Genomic DNA, 19,074 nt, shown 5'->3' with positions numbered 1-19,074 from the left:
GATCACGTCACAAAGTCTTTGCCATATTTCCTTTAACAGTAGCAACAATAACAGTAATAATAATACTAATAATAAAACCTTTCAAAATAATTTTCCTGTGCAATAATCCGTTGCAGGGTTTTATAGCCGTGGCGTTTACTTTTGCAAAATTGAAATGTAATTTTAGTCCTAAATGCATCTACATGAAAGAACCAAAAAACCCTCCCACAATGTTATTACTTCTGCCACAGAAATAAAATTACATTTTTCTTTCAGATGAGTTCATCGTCCTTTAAATAGTTTGTATTCTTCACCTGCCCATCAGCTTCTGGTGGAATCACACAGCGGCGCAGAAATAGAACTGTTAGGTGGGAGATCAAACTCTCACCTCTTAATTGTACCCTGAGTCTTAAAGATGCTGAGAGCCCATTAACGCACAAAGAAGAGTGCTGTGTACTGTTCCTCAAACATGCACGTGCATAATGCAGCTGGGAGATGAGTCAGAACTTAGACAAGTGGAAGAAGCACCACCGTGGCATCCACCTGTGCTGGGACGTGCATAACAGTGGTGGCCGTGAGGGAAAGTTTGGTCTTTGTGGGTTTGTTTGGCAGAAGAAGAAGAAGAAGAAGAAGAAGAAGAAGAAGAAGCCTGGCTTTTCATCCATGCACACTGCATATGTGGGCAAATATAGCTTTAGCTATCCAGAATGAACCAACAACGCAACGGCTGATGCAGACGCTTTAAATCTGGCTTTGCTGAGAGCGACAACCTCACAGATCCGTAGAGATTCCGTGGAGATTCCGTGGAGATTCCGTAGAGATTCTGCAGCCCGGCGAGTCTAACGTGTCGGATACGGGCAGCAAATGAATGAGCATTGACAGCATCATGCTTTGTCCCTGAAGCTGCAGAAATGAAGAGGCCCTCCGTGCCGTCCCCGATGGTTTTCAGGATGTTGTTCTAGCTTCGGCGGTAATGTCTTGCGATGGTGCCAGGAGAGGGAAAAAAGAGAACGTGAAATTCCCAAATCTGTCGGAGCGCTCCATCAAAGTGCCGATGCATTGATTTTGACCACAGATCTTTTCCACTTGGCTGCCTCTGCATGCCCTATCCCACACAACACTCTCATGACCAGGGTCTAGTGGGAGCCCTACTGCCCCCCAAACCCTCCTCTGCTTCTCTGGGATGCCCTGAGGACGACGGGAGCACGGGCCAGAGACCGGCGTGGTGTAACCAACATCAAGTCTGCGATGGGTAAAATGAGTGGGAGGGGTAGTTTGCAAAGAGGGTAAATGGTTGTGGTGGCCTGAAGTGGGTGGATCCGGCCTGTTGAGGGGCGCCTCGCTGCCCTCCAGAGACAGCAGGCTTTGAAATCAATGTGCTGTTAAGTGCAGCTTGGCTGGGGGATACTATGTGCAGCATTATCTGTGCACCAGTGAGTCCGGACCCGGTCTGGTCGCTGCTCTCGCCCTCCGAGGGCACCGGCACATGGCCCCTCCGCGCCAGCTTCCTCTCACCTCTGCGCTCTCTGCCAGCACTCCACACCCTTCCCCAAACTGTGATGGCCTCGCTAACTCCAGCCTCCTCTCACACCGCCGTCTCACTCTTACGGACCTGTGAGCGTTACACCAGCCCCCCCCCCAGCTGATTAACCAGGTTCAACTGAAGGCACTCGACAGTAAAAAAATAAAACTAAATCAATTAGATAGCTGATATGTGATAATAAAGCAGATCTTTTGTCTGCACCGTTAAGAAGGCCAATGACCTTTAGTCAAGGACACCCAAGGTCGGCCGTGTCAGAGAGGGCAACGTGTCTATCGATTATTGGACATTTTAGTCGTTCTGGATGGAATCACGCCGCACCTGGACGCTGCCTTTGCTGTGTGCCACAAAATAACCTTTCAAACATGGTTACGAATACAGGATGTGACGGGCAGAAACTCTTTATCAAATAAAAGTAATTAAGCGGAGCACGATTGCAAAGGACAGAGCGAGCAGATGAAAGTCCCCGAGGAAGAATTCAGCCGTCGCTTTAACGGGCCTGATCATCTTTTACAGCAGTGACATTTAACCACACATTCACAGAGGAAGTAGAGTGTGAAGAAGGAGCATAATCGGCGCCGCCTCGCTCGCGTGGAGCTCGCTTCTTCCAAAACAATCATCCTGACCCGGCCACACACGTGGGCCCGGAGCTGCGTTTAGTGGGTGCGAGCGGTAATAGTGTCGGACTGGAGGTGAAAAAACAGCCTGGGGATTTTCAGACGTCAGCCGTCCTCGGGACCCACGTCTCCATCGTCTCCCTGCTCTCCCGCACATCAGGAGCCCGGAGACATTTCAGCTAAAGTTTCACGGATGGAACCAGAACAAGAGGCCGTTGTTCAGGTTCTCCCAAAGCAGCTGCGCGTGCTGCCGCCCCATGTCTGAGGCTGAGGGGAACGCCGCCTATTGACTCGCCGCTCGCCCTCACTCTCAAGTCTCGGTTCTATTCGGAAGTTTGCAAAGCAGATAAAGGTCCCTGCAGATCTGGGACCGTGTGTTCGGTGCGCCCGGCTCGGCCTGGCACCAGCACTCAGACTTTTCATTCTCTAGCAGCAGAACTTCAGCCTGAGCGTCGTGTTTGCAGCTGCTCGCCACCTCAGGAGCGGAACGCGCCGACACCCAAAAGAAGAAGGGAAACATCATCAGATGCTCTGAAATTTGCTGACACGCACAAGTGCAAACATCTCTGCTCCCCAGACCTGCAGCCACCCACAGGCGTTTTCTTACAGCTTTGCTGAGGGGCCACAGCAATCGAGCTCTCTACCTCGTTAGGAGGTGTTAATTGGAGTTAGTCAGGCTCCTCACTTTGTCGAGGAGTCTGACAACAGAATTAATTAGAATTTGTGTATGTAAATCAATTCGAATGAGGCCTTACGGGGGAGGATCGGCAGTCGTCTTCACAGAGGGAAACAGGTGCTGTGAACACGAGCCAAGTGTGTGTGTGTGTGTGCGTGTGTGTGTGAATATTTTGACTTCTCTTTTCAGTGATTTTGTCTCCTCTAATTCACTTTTGGAGCCTCTCAAGTCACGTGATATAAATAGATGCGTGGAGCTGTGCTGGCCCTCGCTTGGACGCTTTATTTATTCGCCCAGTCTCATATTTGGTGAGCGCATGTGCTTGCAGTACTTAGGTAAACGCCGAAAGGTGTGAAAGCTCCATGGCAACAGCAGAGGAAATAGTAGGACTTTGTGCTTGTGTGTGGGTTTTCTCCTAATTGGGTTTGTGTTGTGCTGAAGCTGTACAAATGTCATGTTTAAATCACACTTGGCCGGCTCCAGTTCCTAGTTGTGCTGTTAACTTTTAATTGGTGCTTGACAAGGACGGCTCGGCTCGTTTGCTCATTTAGCAACGGGTTCACAAATGTTCCTTTATTTCCAAGGTTAAGATATTCCCACTTGCATTATTTAGATTCCACACTATAAAATACAAAACACGTTTGACAGAATCACAATGACATGTTTTTTAAAAAAATAAAATTTCTTGGTTAATGGAGGAAATATGCATCGTTCTGAATCACTTGTGAGTATTTCTTTATCTAAATGTTGTGTTCATACACACCTTTATTGTCTTTATACCTGGTCGTTGCTTGATTTAAAAAGAAAAAAAGAAAGCACAATTCTGTAGATAATCACTTTGTCTATTGGAGAATTATTGTGTCACAAGCAGAAATGTACAAACCAATTATTTGACTACATTACTACCAATCCAACACATCCATAGATCCTGTTATATATTTAATACCATGAATAAAATTAAGACATTTCTGCCATGCTTTTTAAAAAGCGTTTTATTATCATCCATTTAATAACACCTCCAAGACAATTTGTATAAGATACATCACATTCTAAAGTGCACAAATACTGTACAACAAAAGACTTAAATACGCAGGGAGTTGGGGGGGGGGGGGGTCACATTTGTAAAAAATGATTAAAAATTAATGCTGGAAAAATAAAGCAAAGAGGGAATTTCAACCCCCCCAAAACAATCACTAGACATGATTCTGTTGGGGTATGTGAGAGGGGCAGGCCTGGGGAAATAACCTTGTGCAGCTTGATGGGGGGGGACACTAAGCTTTGGCACCTTTAGAGAAAAGAGAAGAGAGACATTAAGATGGAACGGAGAGCACTTCAACAAATTAGATTTAGTTTAATAAATAGTCTTAGGGGCTTGTGTAGAATGCATAATAACCCATGCCTTTTGGGTTGTCCTTGTACTCCTCCGTTGTCAAGTCCTCACACTTAATGGTCGGGGAGTTCTCCGTGCTGGAGCCCCCCGGAGACATCCTGCGCCTCTTGCACACCATGGAGTACACCCCAGAGTCAGTAGAGTCCACCGATTTCAGCGACTGAGACGTCTCGATCCAGGTCGATGCCGGAGGCGCGCTCTCCTCCGGCATCTTGTCTTTGGGAATACCCAGCTGGTCCTCCGGGAAGGCCGGGGGGCTCGGACGAGGGGACCAGGGCAGAGCCGTGGTCATCTTGCGCTGGTAAGAGCCTCTGGCGCCCCATCCCGCAGCCATGGAGGCAAAGGCCGTGTCTGGGTAGTAGCTGAGGGCGTGGGACGTGGGGAGGGACAAGGGCTTGATGCTGTAGGACAACAGGCTGCTGGTGGAGTAGTCATTCTCGTAGGACAGGTCCAACTTGTTGGAACCGGGCTGCTGGACTGGGGGGACAAACCAGCGCTGGGCGGACGCGGCGGCGCCGGCGTCCTCACTCTGAGGGGACAGCAGGCTGTTGGTCTGGGGTACGGCGCGCTCACTGGTGTAGAAACGGTTCTGAGGCAGGTTGTTGACGAACTGGTCCTGAAAGAAGGGCTGCATACTGTAACGAGCCCCGGGCACAATCTGCGTGGAGCGGGGGGAGTCTGTAGGCGAGGGGGTCAGCCGGTCGCTCTCTGGAGCCGTGTACATCCTGTTGGACAAAGGAGGCAGACAGGCGCGGTTAGCTTTATGCTAATGCTGCTACAGAGAAACGATCGTTTACGGTCAGAAAGGCGAGCCTGACACATACGAGTCATAATTGTCCCGGAACCCTTTTGCAAAGGGGTTGTGATCAATCTTCAGCTGTGTGATCTAGAAAAGAAAAAATCCCACATCAATGATCCGACCCAACGCCGGTGAAGGAGGAGTCAGATCCAGCCCTCGGGCCTGGACTCACGTCTGTGTTCTGGTACGCGGTGACGGCTATGAACTGATTCTCTGGGAAGGTGAAGGTCTGAGTTCTGGCGTCGTTGCTCATGTCCTCCACGCCGTCCTCCGTCACCTCCACGATGTGCAACCGCGGCTGATATTTATGAAGCGACTGCAGGACGATCATCTGGGGAGGGAGCGGTGATGAGTGCTGCGCCCGCTTGAGCCCGACAGCATCAAAAATGGAGGCGTAAGCGTGCGTCACCTGTGTGTTGTTGTTGTTCGCCCCTTTGTTGTTGGTCAGCTTCAACTTGCTAAAAGAGATTTCCTGCCTCATCCAGTGGGCACCAGTGTTGGGAGATTCGGGATGGACGTACATTTTATTACCTGAAACAGAGACACAGTTAAAGCCTTTTACTGAAATTATTATTATTAGTACATTTCATTTGAAGTAAATAATATGATCATTATGCTGTCGTTTTTTTTAAAATTAATTTTTAATTGTTTAGTGTAAATAATGCAGAAATTACAGTAATTTTACAGTAAAATTAAATGTAAGAGACATTCATAAAAAACAAGGCCAGAATAATTAGCAGTGAAATTATTTTTGTATTATTTCCCTCTTGATTAATGAAGAAATGTGTTGTTTTGAGTCCAGTTATTTAACCAAATTAAACGTTTCACACGCACGCGTCTCGTCACTAAAAGCTTCATATTCTATTTGAAGCGCGATAAAATAAATATATTAGCAAACCTTCATTTTGCCAAATTTAATTGGAAAAAAAAAACTTTCCCCCCCCCCCATAATCTTCCATAAATTAAAAGAAGCGGCGGCTCGGTGCAGCTTAAATTCTCTGATTCTATTTCGTGGATATTTGGCGCAGCGTTTTTATCCTCACTAACATGATGACGGTCCAACCACGGCGGCCTCACCTTGCATATTATTGTCTGCCTTTCCACAGGTGACCCACTTTCCACCCTGAAAGCGCCAGTGATTCGGGTCCGCCAGAACCACTTCCACAAACACGTTGTAATGGGCCGTGAGGTTTAGTCCAGTGATGTTGAAACTGAGGAACGGGAACATCCGTCTGGGAAAGAAGAGACATCTTTAATTTTAAAAACAGGAGAGCGGCTGATGGACTCGCTACAACGCGTCTGGTTCTAAAATGATCATCGGCGCCACAGCTTTAATTTGACACAACGACAAGAAAGGAAAAGTTTCGTTTTGAGGCGCAATTTTCAATCAGAAACACTTGAATAAATGTGCTTCGTTTGGGCCTAAAAAGCAGCTCATAAAATGTGGATTATTCCATGATTTAAAGATAAATGAGGCAACTTAAAAACATCCAAATGCTGCGCATCGTTTTCCAAAGGGCCTCCAGAGGAGGCGGCCACGCGCCCGCTTACCTGCCCTGTTTGGTGATGATCATTTCGGTCTGATGCCGATGGAACTTCAACCACAGAGGCCGGTTGCACAGATACACCTGCGCCCTGGCTCCGGCGGCAGATCCCGGCAGAGACATGGAGCCAATACCGGTCCCCGTCCCAGGATAAGAGGGGTACAAGCAGCCCGGGCCCTGGCTGAACTGGTACCCGCCGCTGCTAAACTGGCTCCGGCCGGTGCACACGGTGGACGAGGTGAAGCCTGTCGGCGGAAGGACGGATCCGTAGTGAAGTGAGGCCGGGTATCTGGAGGCGCTGGAGCCGGTGTACACAGAGCCGGTTTGTCCTGCGTAGGGAAAGAGAGAACAGGGGCTCGCCATGTCGGAACTGGCCTGGGACGACGAGATGAAGTATCTGTCCGAGCCCAGATCGTCTATGGTGTAACGCCGGCCGCTTGTCAAGTCGTCCTCCCCGAGCATCGGGGAGCCTTTCCGAGCATCGGGCACGGTTTTGGGAAAACTCTCCCCCTCTCCCTCGCCCAGCATCCCGTTCCCCACCGCGCTCAGATACTTCTTCGGTGCGCTGCCGGCCTCCGGTTCGGTTCGATCGAGTTCTTGATATTCGAGCTGCGATGACGCCCTCGGGCTGTTGTTGGCACTATCCGATGTGGAGAGGTTGTAGAATGTCTTGGGTAGGTTGATGCTCGCGCTGGGGATGATGCTCTCTAACTGCATCGTTTTGAACTGGCAATAAATAAAGTTTCGAGGGTCCAGACGACTGAACAAGGCGACCTGCGCGTTTCGCTCCCCGCACGCCTCCCTCCTTTACGCACGATGGAAATATGATCTCCTCAACTTCAGGATTTCAGAACGGATTCTGGGCTGGACATTAAGCATTCGGTGGTTCTTATAAGACGTTGACGTCTCCGCACGCCCAACTGACGGCAGGCAGCGAAGAGGAGGAGCTTTGCGGGAGACATGCGGGGGCGCAAATAGCTCCACAGCCAATGGCCGCACTACTTTAATTCAATTAGAAAACGTCTGTTGGAAATAATATCAAGAGACAGTTCGTCCCGATGGTCATCAAGATTTCCCCCTCAACTCTGTCAGTTTAAACTCAAACCTGGAGCATCTGCGGGGTTTATTTAAGAACTGATGCAAAAGGACGCCGAGATCAAATATTCGTGTCTCGGAACAGGAGGAGACCAAATCCAAAGAGGCGAAAAGGTGTCGGTCATTTAATTACATTACATTTAATTAAATCGAGACTTATTAAGGCTAAAAATTACCACGTATTTACGCGGCCCACCGCGTAAAGTTTCAGCTTCCACTCGTTGATTCCAGCGCACGAACGCAATTTTCCAGATATCTTCAGTTGTTTGAGACACTTCCTCGCCCAGGAGAACCGTGAGTCCGACCTTCAGCCCGGTTCCGCCCAAACAGCGCGTGGAAAAGGTCCCATGTGCGCCTTGTTTCTCATAATTGGCCTTTCGTCGCTGCGTCCACTTTACACAATTAACAAATTTAAAAAAGGGAAAAGACGAAAAGATCTCAAATGAAATAACAAAATAAATCGAAATGAACTTTATTTATTCATTTAAAAAAAAGTGTTTAGAATTGATGATCCGTTGAGTTTAAGATGAGCGATTCTGTTGTTACGCATGATCTTAAAAAAAGGTCACGACGGTAAATGAGCTGCACCAACATTTAATTTAATAAGAGTGAATGAGTATAAGAATTAAATTAACTAAATTCAGCTCTGCAGAGCAAAACAATTTTACAAATGTGCAGAACAATTACAGAGAAAGTGGGACAAAAATGACGGGCAGGATAAAGTAGCGCAATAATCCAGAAAAGAAATAAAAATATGCTACCTAAAATATTGTCCTTATTGCCCACGGATGTCGTCATGGAGGCCTCACAGCGCCTTCTAGCGACCAGAGCAGCACCGACGCGCACCGTCCCCGTCGGTGCTTATTTTAAAGTAACTGTCGACACCGTTAAGTCGCACTTTTTAACTCGGGTCTCACTTTGCATCATCTGCAACTGCAGTGAGCTCAGCTTGTGCACCCCCGCGCGTGCGTGTACAACAGGGCCGTGTGCGTCTTAAAGTAAGCTGGGGGGGGGGTAAGGGTGAGATGAATTTGGGGAAAATGGGGATACAAATCTGTGAAAAGCTGAGGGAGAAGCTCGGCTGGAGGCAGATTGCCTTGTGTCATAAATGGGAGAGTGAAGCTGGCTATTGTGCCATCAGGGAGCCAGATACACGCACACCGTGCACGACCTGTCAATCAAGAGCCAGACCCTCCCCAGGCGCGTGCGCGGAGACAGAAGCATCGAACATCTGAGAAGCTTCAGCTCTCATGACTCCAACCAGCTTTACTCTTCATTTGAAGCGGCCTCTCAACACGGAGGCTCCCGACATCCCATAATGACTCTCAGTCTTTCTCATCTTTGCAGCAGATGCAGGAAAAAGAGAACAAAAGCAACAGTTTTGTATTTTGTGCAACGAGATAATTAATTCATATTTTTGTGGAATTCACGATCTGAAAGATCTGATGTGAATCTGATAAAATGAATAAAAGTCCAAATTAGCAGGTGAGTGTGTGTGTTGTCCTTGATACACACACACACACAGACCCCCCCACCCACCCACCCACACACACACACACACACACACACACACACAGACACACACACACACACACACACTCAGTCTGTAGTAATACTAAAGCTTCATTTGTCTTCTAAGCAAAAATGATCATTTCACATCTAAACACTTGTGTGTTTTTTCTCATTTTGTCCTTTGGATCAGAATCAGAACCGAGCGGCTCGGCCCTCCTGCAGACCTCGGAACCGTTGATCAGAACCGAGCGGCCCGGCCCTCCTGCAGACCTCGGAACCGTTGATCAGAACCGAGCGGCTCGGCCCTCCTGCAGACCTCAGAACCGTTGATCAGAACCGAGCGGCCCGGCCCTCCTGCAGACCTCAGAACCGTTGATCAGAACCGAGCGGCCCGGCCCTCCTGCAGACCTCGGGCCTGTGCTTCACAGACGATCACAAGCCCACTGGGTGGAAATGTTTAAAATAAAGTCCATGCGTTGCTTTTAAAGGCTGCGCTGGGAAACACGGAGCTTTTTCCAAACGACCCCCAAATGTGGGTTCGCAGTCGAAAGAAAGAAAACAAAATAAATGTGATTTATAGGCCACCTATAAGGAAACTAAACCCAAATGAGGTGGATGTTTAAGCCCCACTCACAAAGGAGCTCCCGCGGGTGACCTGTCAGCATGTTCCGTGACCGCCTATAAAAGTCCAAGTGTGTCTGCGATGACCCTCCTTGGCCCCGGGCCAGCGCCGGCACAACAGGGAAGGGAAGTTTTCCCATATTGTTGTCAGAGTAGATCATCAGCAGAGCACATGAAAGGACGGCATTCCAGGTTTTATGGGTGGAGGTGGCTGCACAAGCCTTTGAGAAGTGAAGTCATGTGGCCCGTTGGAAGGATTAATAACGCAAGTCTCATTAGAGCCCCCCCCACCAAGACCCCTGGAGGGAGGGGAGCCGGGGAAAATCCAGAGCAACGTGTGCTGCGTCTGTGGCGCGCAAATCATCATCCCCGGGAACACTTTTATTGGAAAGAATTTATTTATCAAAGATGTCCCTCGCTATATTTCCCAGTGTGGGGGGGCCGACCGGAGCGGCAGGCCAGGATCACGTTACGGACACGCGGCTGTCTTCAAAGATACGCAGGTGACAGCGTTCATCAATTGTGGCCGTTGCTTTCATCACTAATTCCATCGCAGCTCCGCCGCCTATTTTTCATTTAAACGGCAGCTTCGCCCCAACTGGGTGATGGCAAATGTGGCAAATCGGGGCAAAACCGTAGGAGACGAGCTCTTCCCCTTACGTTTATTAGCTCAAAGCTCAAATATTGAGACGTGGCCTCATGTCCAGATGTCAATCCAGCAGGCAAACTGATAATAATGGGAATTTTCTACTCTCCAGCCAGACCCTCGGGAATTCTCTGCATTAGAATCCCAGTAATACTCGACGGCTGCGCGGATCCATCCTCTCTCCACTCGTAAGCTCCATGTCAGCACGTTGCAACGTGCACGTGTGCGTGAGTGCGTCGGGCCGCTTGTTTGGGAGCAGCGGCGGATTATTGCAGGCGTGTCTGGGGATACGTGAGCCGGTGCTGTGGGGATGTGCAGCCTTTCAGGGCTCCGCCGTAATCCACTGTGTTAAGACAAATCTTAGAGGAATAAGGTAGCGTGAGTGCATCCAGGGAAACAGGATTGAAGCCAGATCTCGCTGCATTTCATTGGCGGGGACGTGATAACATGATTTCTGGATTATGGCATTATAGGACGCAACACTGGCCCAGACTGGGGCCTCGTAAGATGCTTTCATGTAGCATAAAGTCCTGCTTGTTCAGAATTCTAACATATTAATCAGGCCAATTGCAATAAAGTACTGAAGACGGTCTAAATTCTAACCTAAATCATTTCTGTGTGTGTGTGTGTGTGTGTGTGTGTGTGTGTGTGTGTGTGTGTGTGTGTATGTGTGAGTGAGGAAGGGGTCTCACTAAATAAAAAAGACTGCGTAAAATCACTGAATTTACTCATTTTTTAGAGCTTCTCTCCTCTCTCTCTTGTCAGGAGGAGCAGCAGGAGAAGGGGAGCGGCGTTCCGTGGCCGGCGCCTCACCCTCATCCCCACTTTAACATCGACCTTTGTTGACCCACTTCTCCCGGCCCATCCTCATGGAACACTGGAGGAACTGACATAAGGGACCGGAGCAAAATAGCAGGTGCTAAAAGTTTGACAGCACAGACTAGATATGCATGTTCCTGGAACGTGAGGTGTAAGAGAGGGTGGCGCCGTATCGACTGGGCCCGGAGCTCCGCCATAACAGGCCTCCTCTAACGGGCTTTTGATCGGTGCCGGGCGGAAGCTCGAGCGCTCCAACCGACCAGGGTCCACTAGCAAGACGCAGCAATCCAACCCAAAAGGAGCCGGGCTTTGACCGCATCACCAACCCAGACTGTTTCAGAAGGACCCTTCATTTTAATTTTCATTTTTTTGGGCTCTTCTCCTGCTTTCTTCTGAAATCCCTTTATTTATTTATTTCATCTACACCACAGGAGTATTCTTCTGCCTCAGTGTGGTTAAATCAGTGAGTCAGAAGTGAGAATATAGAGTTTTAACACTTCTCTCCCGGTACGAAAGCTTCTAGAGCGGCGTAGAGGAAAGCCCTAACTGACTCGAGTCTCCCAGCCGGAGGCATATGCTGCAGGGAGACGTGATTCATGCTTCCAGGTTGACCCCCAGTAAAATGGCTGCTCTGGTGTCTTCCCTCTCCTCTGGGAGCCGGGCCTACATTAGCGGTGCCAGGAGGCCTGGACCAGGAAACTTCCCCCGGTCCTCTTTGAGGCAACATTTGAACGAATCTGTGTCGCACTCACAATTGTTTTGTGCTGTTAATGTAAAACTTCAAACCTCTTGATAAATTTCCAAGTGATTCCTTCTCTTTCCGTGGCTGAGGAACGATCCAGCAGCCATTAGATATAATTAGACATCACAGAATGCTGGTGTATTAAAACATTTGCAGCAATTTGGCAGCTGTATAATGTAGATGTACTGGATCATGGCATGCACATACATGAAAACGCACGCACGTGCTCACACACAACCATATACGCTCGCCGGTGCACGCTCATATATGCACACACAGAGGGACCTCAGTGCAGCGGACACCTTCAATATTGAAGCCAGACCCAGGCCTGCACTCTGTATTTACATGTAAATGGTCTACAACAATCTGCGGCCCCTCTCGTCTGCTTTGTCCCTCCAGCCGGCTGGGCCTGGGGATGAGAGCTGCTCGTCAGATGGGGGGGACCACATCAGATGGGCTCCAATGGTTGTGGAGCCAAACGCTGCGAAGAGAGGAGAAAGAGGGAGGGAAGAGGCTGCCTGCCTGGCAGCCACCGAAACAGCAGGGACTCCCACATAGGATGGAAAGGCTCCATGGTTTGGTCTCCATCTCTGACTGCAGAGCAGAGGGAGGAGGACGGAGCGAAGGGCCTTCCTGTCTGGGTCTGAGAGCAGCGCAGCAGCCTTTAGAGGAGAGCTCCTTCTGATCGGTGGGGACGGTCGGGCTTACGAGGAGATGGCTGGGAACCTGGCGTCCTCCTGGTGGGTAGAGGTGTCATATTTGACAAGTGTATATGTGGATGTGGAGGGGTGGGTGTCAATGATAAGAAAGCAGGAACAGCAGTGAGCATGCATATCCAAGTCACATGGTGGAAGGACGGAGCCTGCCTGTATTTGTTCCTCGTGATCGTCTGTCGAGTGTTTGCGTGTCCTTCTGTGCTGGCGGGTCAGACACGATGGAGGTCTAGACACATGGACCAAACGTTCTGCCCTCGCGCTCGTTTCAGGGTTCATCTGATGGTTGTGGACCTTGATAGAACACACCAGCTGAGATGGGCTGGCTCTCTACCCCGCGTTAATGGTCCAGACTTTGAATTCTGGCACATTCTGAGCCACCGAGGCCACGCAGAAATCAGGACTTTTAGTTCTTTCATCAGATCAGCTACACGTAGCCCATCGTCAAAAGGAGACAAGTAGACAGCCAGGAGCTGTTGGCGTGTTGGGTTCAAGTCCCGACCCGGTCAGGGAGCAGCGCCACGTCTGGAGCTGCAGGCGGCACCGAGCAGCTGCTCCCCCTGATTATTAGCAGAGAGCAGCGTCAATAGCAACAGTCCCACAGGCTAATGTGAACGTCAGTCAGACATTCCTGGGCCCTGATGAACTCAGACTGAAACACACTTTCTTACCACGCGTGTTGATCGATGATGTGATCATCTTTTTGATCGTGTCGGATGCAAATGACTCATGAATCTGATCTGAGGTGAGCAGACCCATCGCTGGGCCGTGTGTGCCACATGTCAGCGTGGTGAAAGCCTCTGTGGCTCTGATTAATGCTGCGAGGGGATTCCCAGTGAGGGCTAACTTCCTGTTCAGATTCTGGTTGGTGCTGAGGACGACCCCCCAGCCGAATATCTTCCACCTCTGGAGGAACGTCCCCCACCTCCTCACTGATCACACCTCCGTGCAGAGGCAGCCCTCGGCTCATGTGGCCGTCATATAGCTTAAGCCTCAGAGTGGGTTTCATGTGGGTCTGGGTGCTGTACGTGCCTGTGCACGGCTATAGTGCAGCGTGGGGGACAATGCAACACCTTAAACCACTGTGGGAGGTGTGAAGAAGGGGGGTTGCTGCAGTCAAAATGAACAAAATGCTTCTGCTTTGTTTGCAAATCTTGTGAAAGTGCAGTTAATTATATTTATGGTGAAAGTTTGTGACTTGTTCTCTCTTAGACGGTCGGTTTCTACTGTATGTCTCCTGTCTCCACGCTTTCTTTTGCTTTTAGTTTCTCTGGGGGAAAAAATCGACGACTCATTTAGTGCGAGTGTGCCAGACGCCCGAGATTGTTGGGGATGTTCGTTATTTCATGATTAATATCTGGAATCTTAAGACACCATGGTGGGAATGACTGCACGTACACGTTGCTGAGGCTAATAAAACTGCAGTGCAGCAGCAGGACACAAGCTAGACACACAAATATCGATAACAAGAATAACTGCTCCTTTCTCTGGCTTATTTTAAACATGTGCTTATGTGCGTTCTTCATATCAAGTCACAAAATTCACATTCTACGAGTAACACGAGGATATTTTTGGAAAGTGAGGAGAGTTTCAAAGAGCTGTGTGATTTCTGGTTTTATGGTTGGACGTCAGAATCAGTGGACGGTCGAACCGGGTCCGGGTCAGAGGGAGGCTTCTTCTCCATTTCTGGATTTGATCAGCTCCTGTTTGCCTACAGATGGCTGCTGAAGCTCCAAATGTAGGAGTGCAGATGGATCACATGGAGAGGGAAGTGGACTCGGTTCTGAGTGGACGAGGTGACACCAGGCCGGTTCCTGGCCCAGGGTTTGGGCTTTGAGGTGACATTAAAAACAGGAGTGGATGATAACAGCTTTGATCCCAGCGCCCAAAGAGAACTGTGCGATTCCCAGTTCCATGTTCTGGTCCATACAGGTCGAGCCTGAGAGGAAGCGTAGCACCCCTGAACGGGTCTCCGAGCCCCTCAGGTGGGTCAGATATGCTTGAGATGCTGCAGCTGTGGCTCCTCCCCCTGATGGTGCGTCACCTTTGAACCCATGAAACAAACATTTGAACTGAGAAGAAGCAGCTGGGATGTGAACTGATGCCACTTCCATCATTTTTCTGCAGGAATTTCGCACCATCACCATGGAAAGACGTGACAGTAGCGAGCTTTGGCCATTCGTCTCCTCCCCTTCAGGTTCCGACCATGAACGGGGTCACCAGTTGCTGCCTCCATGTGCTCTAGTGTAGCCTGACTCTGTGTGCAGCACGGCGAGTGTGTGTGTGTGTGTGTGTGTGTGTGTGTGTGTGTGTGATGCATTCGCTGCTGGCCGGCCTCCCTGTGGAGGCCAGAAGGCGTGCTCCTCGAGCCCTGCCAGCCTCTCCACAGCTCGGGGCCACTGATGTCAGTGGCAGGAGCTCGTAGGCGGCTGCTATTAGTGAGTCCTCTTCACACCGGATTCTGGAGTTCCATCAGCTGGTTGTGCAACTTGATTTTGGAAGGGAGAAATATGTAAAGGGCACATACGGATGTATGTGTCGATGCCTTATTTTGCATCTTCTGTCTCCTGCATCGACATGTTGAATATATGAACCCATGATTTTGCACCAGTTCTGCTGCTTTCGGCAGGTTGGAGCCTTGAGGACACTTCTGGACAGCTGTCCTCCTCACGCCCGTGTTTACGGTCCGCTCCTGCCTCCTGTACGGAGCAGCAGCAGGGGCGAACCATCACATTTGGTGCCCAGCGTGGTCGCGTTTGGTGAGCTGTCGTGCTCCAACTATCCCGTGGAGCTTTTCTTCTGTCTTTTCACTACAATTTTGACTAACCTCATTTGCATCTGCTAATTAGATCCTGTTAGCATAATTCATTCACATGACACCCTTTTGAAGCTAATGAATAGATACATCTCCAGACAACTCACAAAGAGTGTTTAATGAGACTAAAGTTGTTTAAGAATGTCTGAGAATTAAAGGAAGAAAGTTGAGGACCATCATGTCGTCATGTTGTTGAAGCCGCCGTTTTACATCAGACCTGGGCGAAGCGCTACGTCTGGCCTCGTGGAATGGCTGCCTACACACCTTGTGCATGTTTAGTTCCCTCTCACTGAATAATTACCGTTGCCGATAGCGTCGACGTATCATTTGGAATTATGTGATGAATAATTTGAAATGACAGATCATAAATGAAACAGCAACTGTTGATTCCTCCACGCTAAGCTCGGACTTGTGAATATTAATGTGGAGGGCAGAAAAATATAGATATGATTCATCTCTTACAGCTGGATGCACAATAGCTCATCCTCGGGGGGGGGGGGGGGGGGGGGCTGACATTTCTGAAGTGCTGATCTCTCCATCGGCAGGATGTGTTCCTGACGAGAGTTCACAGCTTTCCCAGTGATCCCCATTAGAGCCGGGGCTCCGCGGGAGGCACCTTTCAACATTTTTAGCTCTGAACAAATGTGGTTACTGTACACGTGGAGCGTCGAGCTTCCGACTTTAACGGTGACGTGCAGAGAATTCCTCCCTCTGATAAACTGTTAAATGTTGGCTTTGTTTAAAGAGGACGTGCGGCTATTGAAGCACGCTAAGGTGGAGTCTAACTCCACACACACCATGATTAATGATTAGCAACGAGTCCTATTTTTGTAAATCATATAATTCAATTTTACTAATATGTGTTTGGGCAGATAAACTGTTTATAAAAGGATTTTTATGCTTTTAATCACGTAGAGCAAACGGAGCTACAAGATTTGATCAGCGATGCAAATCTGTATTTGGGATGTTGGGGTTCGGGTTAAAAGGGTTAAAATAAAACATCCGATAGTTTGCAATTCAGTAGAGTTTTAAATCAATAGTTTCCCTCTGTGGCCAATGGCTGCATGCGATGAAAGAGAGGCTCTAGTTTGTTCGCTGCAAACTTGCGTCTTTGGGTTCGTCCTCTGATTAGCGCTAATGAATTTCCACATTTAGCGTCCGTGGAGCAGCGCCGCGGTTCTGCTGCCGTTCTGGTGCGGAGCTCCACCTGGCTGACGGAGTGAGGACCCAGCGGGGAGTTCTGAATCATCTCGGCTGAGGCCTCATGGTTTGGCCTGGCTGGAGCCCTCATGATGTGCTAGCGCACTTCGCCAGGCTCGAGTGTGTTTTTGCGCCGGAGTGTGGGTGTGTGTCTCAGTGAGCCACTGCGTGCATGGGTTTTGTCTCTCTGAGCCCGCGTGTGTGTGTGTGTGTGTGTGCAGAGCGGGTTGTGTATGCGGTCGTATGTGTACGTGTGTGTTTGCTCCCGTCTGCTCCCTCCAACCGGTTGATCTTTCACATTTCGCACGGGCAGGAGGGACAGGAGGCTGCCAGGCTGCGCCCGGAGCCTGGGTACAGTTCGGTTAGCAATGCCCGGCATTCATTAGCACCTCCCAAGCTGTCTGCACTTTTACCAAACGCTCAAGCTAGCTAACATGCACTGGCTCTCGTCACCCCAGTAAAGGCCTTCACCAGGATTTGGCTCCGCTCAGCCACAGCTGAGGCCTCTAGTCTTGGCTTGGGCCATTTCAACTTTGTCACAGTTCAGCACAGCGACACGATGAGCCTGCCAGCTTTGATGGAGTTCACGGAACTTTCCAGAGAAAGGGAACTCTGTTGTGAGGGTCACATTTCACCTGAACAATTTGATGTTTTCTTACTGGACAGAGGTGAATCAACAGGGTCGAGCAGTTTGACAGCTCACTGCTGACTGGCATCAAAAGACCAAGGTGTCATTATTGCACATTAATCTGCTAACGAGCTCCCTTGAAAGCCCTCGTGGCCTTTGTGCCGCTGGCATCACATTTAGCTTTGGTTAAATTTGACTCTAACGAAGGTTCTGGAGACCGTTGCAGCGCTGGGTCCGTCGGGTCCAACCGTCCCTCGACCGGCTCATCAGTGAAGGGGAGAGCGCGACTCAGTCGCCCGTGGAACATTTGGACTCGTCACCGTTCTGGTTTCCGCTTTATGAATGGAGGCTTCGTGCATCTGCCACCGAGCATGAGTGGCGTGCACGTCTGAGTGTTGGCAGCGTGTCCCGCGGACACTTTGTCCTGGACAGAAAACTTGAAAACACTCTGGTCCCAGCAGGCGCTCGTCGTCTACGCGAAAACTTTCCCTTTTTATTGTTGTTTGTACAAACTGAATTTCAGAACCTTTTTCTAAAAGAAGAAAGTTTAATGTAAATTTGCTAAACTGTCAGCAAAGATCTGGATTTAATTCCTTGAATTAAGACAGAAAATGTCTCAGCAAATGTCTTGAATTAATTCCTGTTTTATCTAAAATCATTTTTAAAGAAATTCTCATGGCAGCGGAGAAAAAAAGGCGTCCTTCGTAAAAGAGGAAAAACCAAATCACAGCTAATTTATAAAAAAACAATTTTGTGTGATCTGAAAAGGAACCCTTGTGCAAACACACGCCCACGCACGTGCACGTTGCTTAAATGGCTGTGGGGGGAGATGTCACACAGACGCGCGCTATAAAATCGACCTGAAGCTGTGACTGCTCGGCGCCGCTCGCTTTGCTTCACCTGACGTTTCCCGGTCGTTCCCGTCTCATATGCTCTCCGTCCTCCTCGGCCCCCCAGAACCCCCCCAGAACCACCACCTCGCTCTTCCCTCCTCAGGATCAACAGGCTGGGAATACCTCCGAGAGCTGCCACCACGGAGCAAAGAACCCAGCAGGAGGTAATTGTCAGTTTGGCGCCTCCCCAGAAGGGTCTGTAACTCATGATGGACGTCACCAGAGACGCCGTCCACCCATGGAGTAATAACACAGCTGGTAACGATAATAACCTACAAATGTAACCGCGATACTTTCGACGAGTATCGTAACGACCCAACAATGCAGCCGCAGTCCCGTTTCACCAATGATCACGTTTCCAGAGATCCAATAAGAGCGTTCCTAGTTGGGCTCCTCCAGAAACACCATCAAGACCTTCCCAGTTATTCAGGCTTCTTTAATCAGTGTTTGCTCAACCGTTCTAATTAAGCGTCGCTGCTAGCTGTCAGCCTCGTTTGCTCTGTGCTGCACACGGGGCACCATCGCAGCCTGGGGGGGTGGGGGTGGGGTGGGTCGATCAGACGGTAAGTTCCATTCAGAGGAATGTTTACGTCGTGGTTTCGTTGCACTCATTTATGGCGCCTCACACTCATTTCAGGGGCGAATCACCCAGAAGTTCCCTGACAAACGTCAGAAAAGTAGTTCCAGGCGAATCCTCCGAGTGGAGGTGATGTGGGAGGGGGGCAACGCCACGCAAACGCCGCGTCATTCTCAACACACTCACAGTTGAGTGTGTGTGTGTGTGTGTGGAGAACACACAACTAATTGCACGAGTGCTACCAGGATGTCGAGTCAGCGACGGTTCA

General features: G+C 49.5%; 1 protein-coding gene and 1 long non-coding RNA gene across 3 annotated transcripts; one reads left to right on the top strand and one right to left on the bottom strand.

The window, feature by feature from the left end:
- Positions 1–3,354: 3,354 nt before the first annotated feature.
- Positions 3,355–7,795, bottom strand: eomesa (eomesodermin homolog a). Of its 2 annotated transcripts, XM_011609403.2 has the most exons (7): positions 6,553–7,795; positions 6,079–6,233; positions 5,411–5,532; positions 5,174–5,332; positions 5,027–5,088; positions 4,212–4,927; positions 3,355–4,097 (listed from the first exon to the last, which is right to left on the bottom strand). In XM_011609403.2, the coding sequence occupies exons 1-7, from the start codon at positions 7,260–7,262 to the stop codon at positions 4,084–4,086; spliced, it is 1,938 nt and encodes a 645-aa protein (XP_011607705.1). In that variant the 5' UTR covers positions 7,263–7,795; the 3' UTR covers positions 3,355–4,083. The 2 variants fall into 2 exon arrangements, with proteins under 2 accessions (XP_011607705.1, XP_003969322.1); XM_003969273.3 differs by having other exon boundaries at positions 3,355–4,927.
- On the top strand, positions 7,620–15,880 carry LOC115251800 (uncharacterized). The gene is made up of 6 exons (XR_003890340.1): positions 7,620–7,754; positions 9,343–10,276; positions 11,185–12,720; positions 14,411–14,531; positions 14,626–14,728; positions 14,821–15,880. It is a non-coding gene; the product is annotated as an uncharacterized lncRNA (long non-coding RNA).
- Positions 15,881–19,074: the final 3,194 nt, after the last annotated feature.

This window comes from Takifugu rubripes, chromosome 12 (genome assembly GCF_901000725.2).
Source record: "Takifugu rubripes chromosome 12, fTakRub1.2, whole genome shotgun sequence".
In the NCBI taxonomy this organism is placed as follows: Eukaryota; Metazoa; Chordata; class Actinopteri; order Tetraodontiformes; family Tetraodontidae; genus Takifugu; species Takifugu rubripes.
This window is presented reverse-complemented; position numbering and strand designations above follow the sequence as displayed.

Excerpts from the sequence above, each read along its gene's own strand:
- eomesa (XM_003969273.3), bottom strand. The coding sequence starts at position 7,262 with ATGCAGTTAGAGAGCATCATCCCCAGCGCGAGCATCAACCTACCCAAG. Across the intron at positions 6,234-6,552 it reads ATCATCACCAAACAGGGCAG|ACGGATGTTCCCGTTCCTCA; the intron begins GTAAGCGGGCGC and ends CTTCTTTCCCAG. Across the intron at positions 5,333-5,410 it reads CGAACAACAACAACACACAG|ATGATCGTCCTGCAGTCGCT; the intron begins GTGACGCACGCT and ends CTCCCTCCCCAG.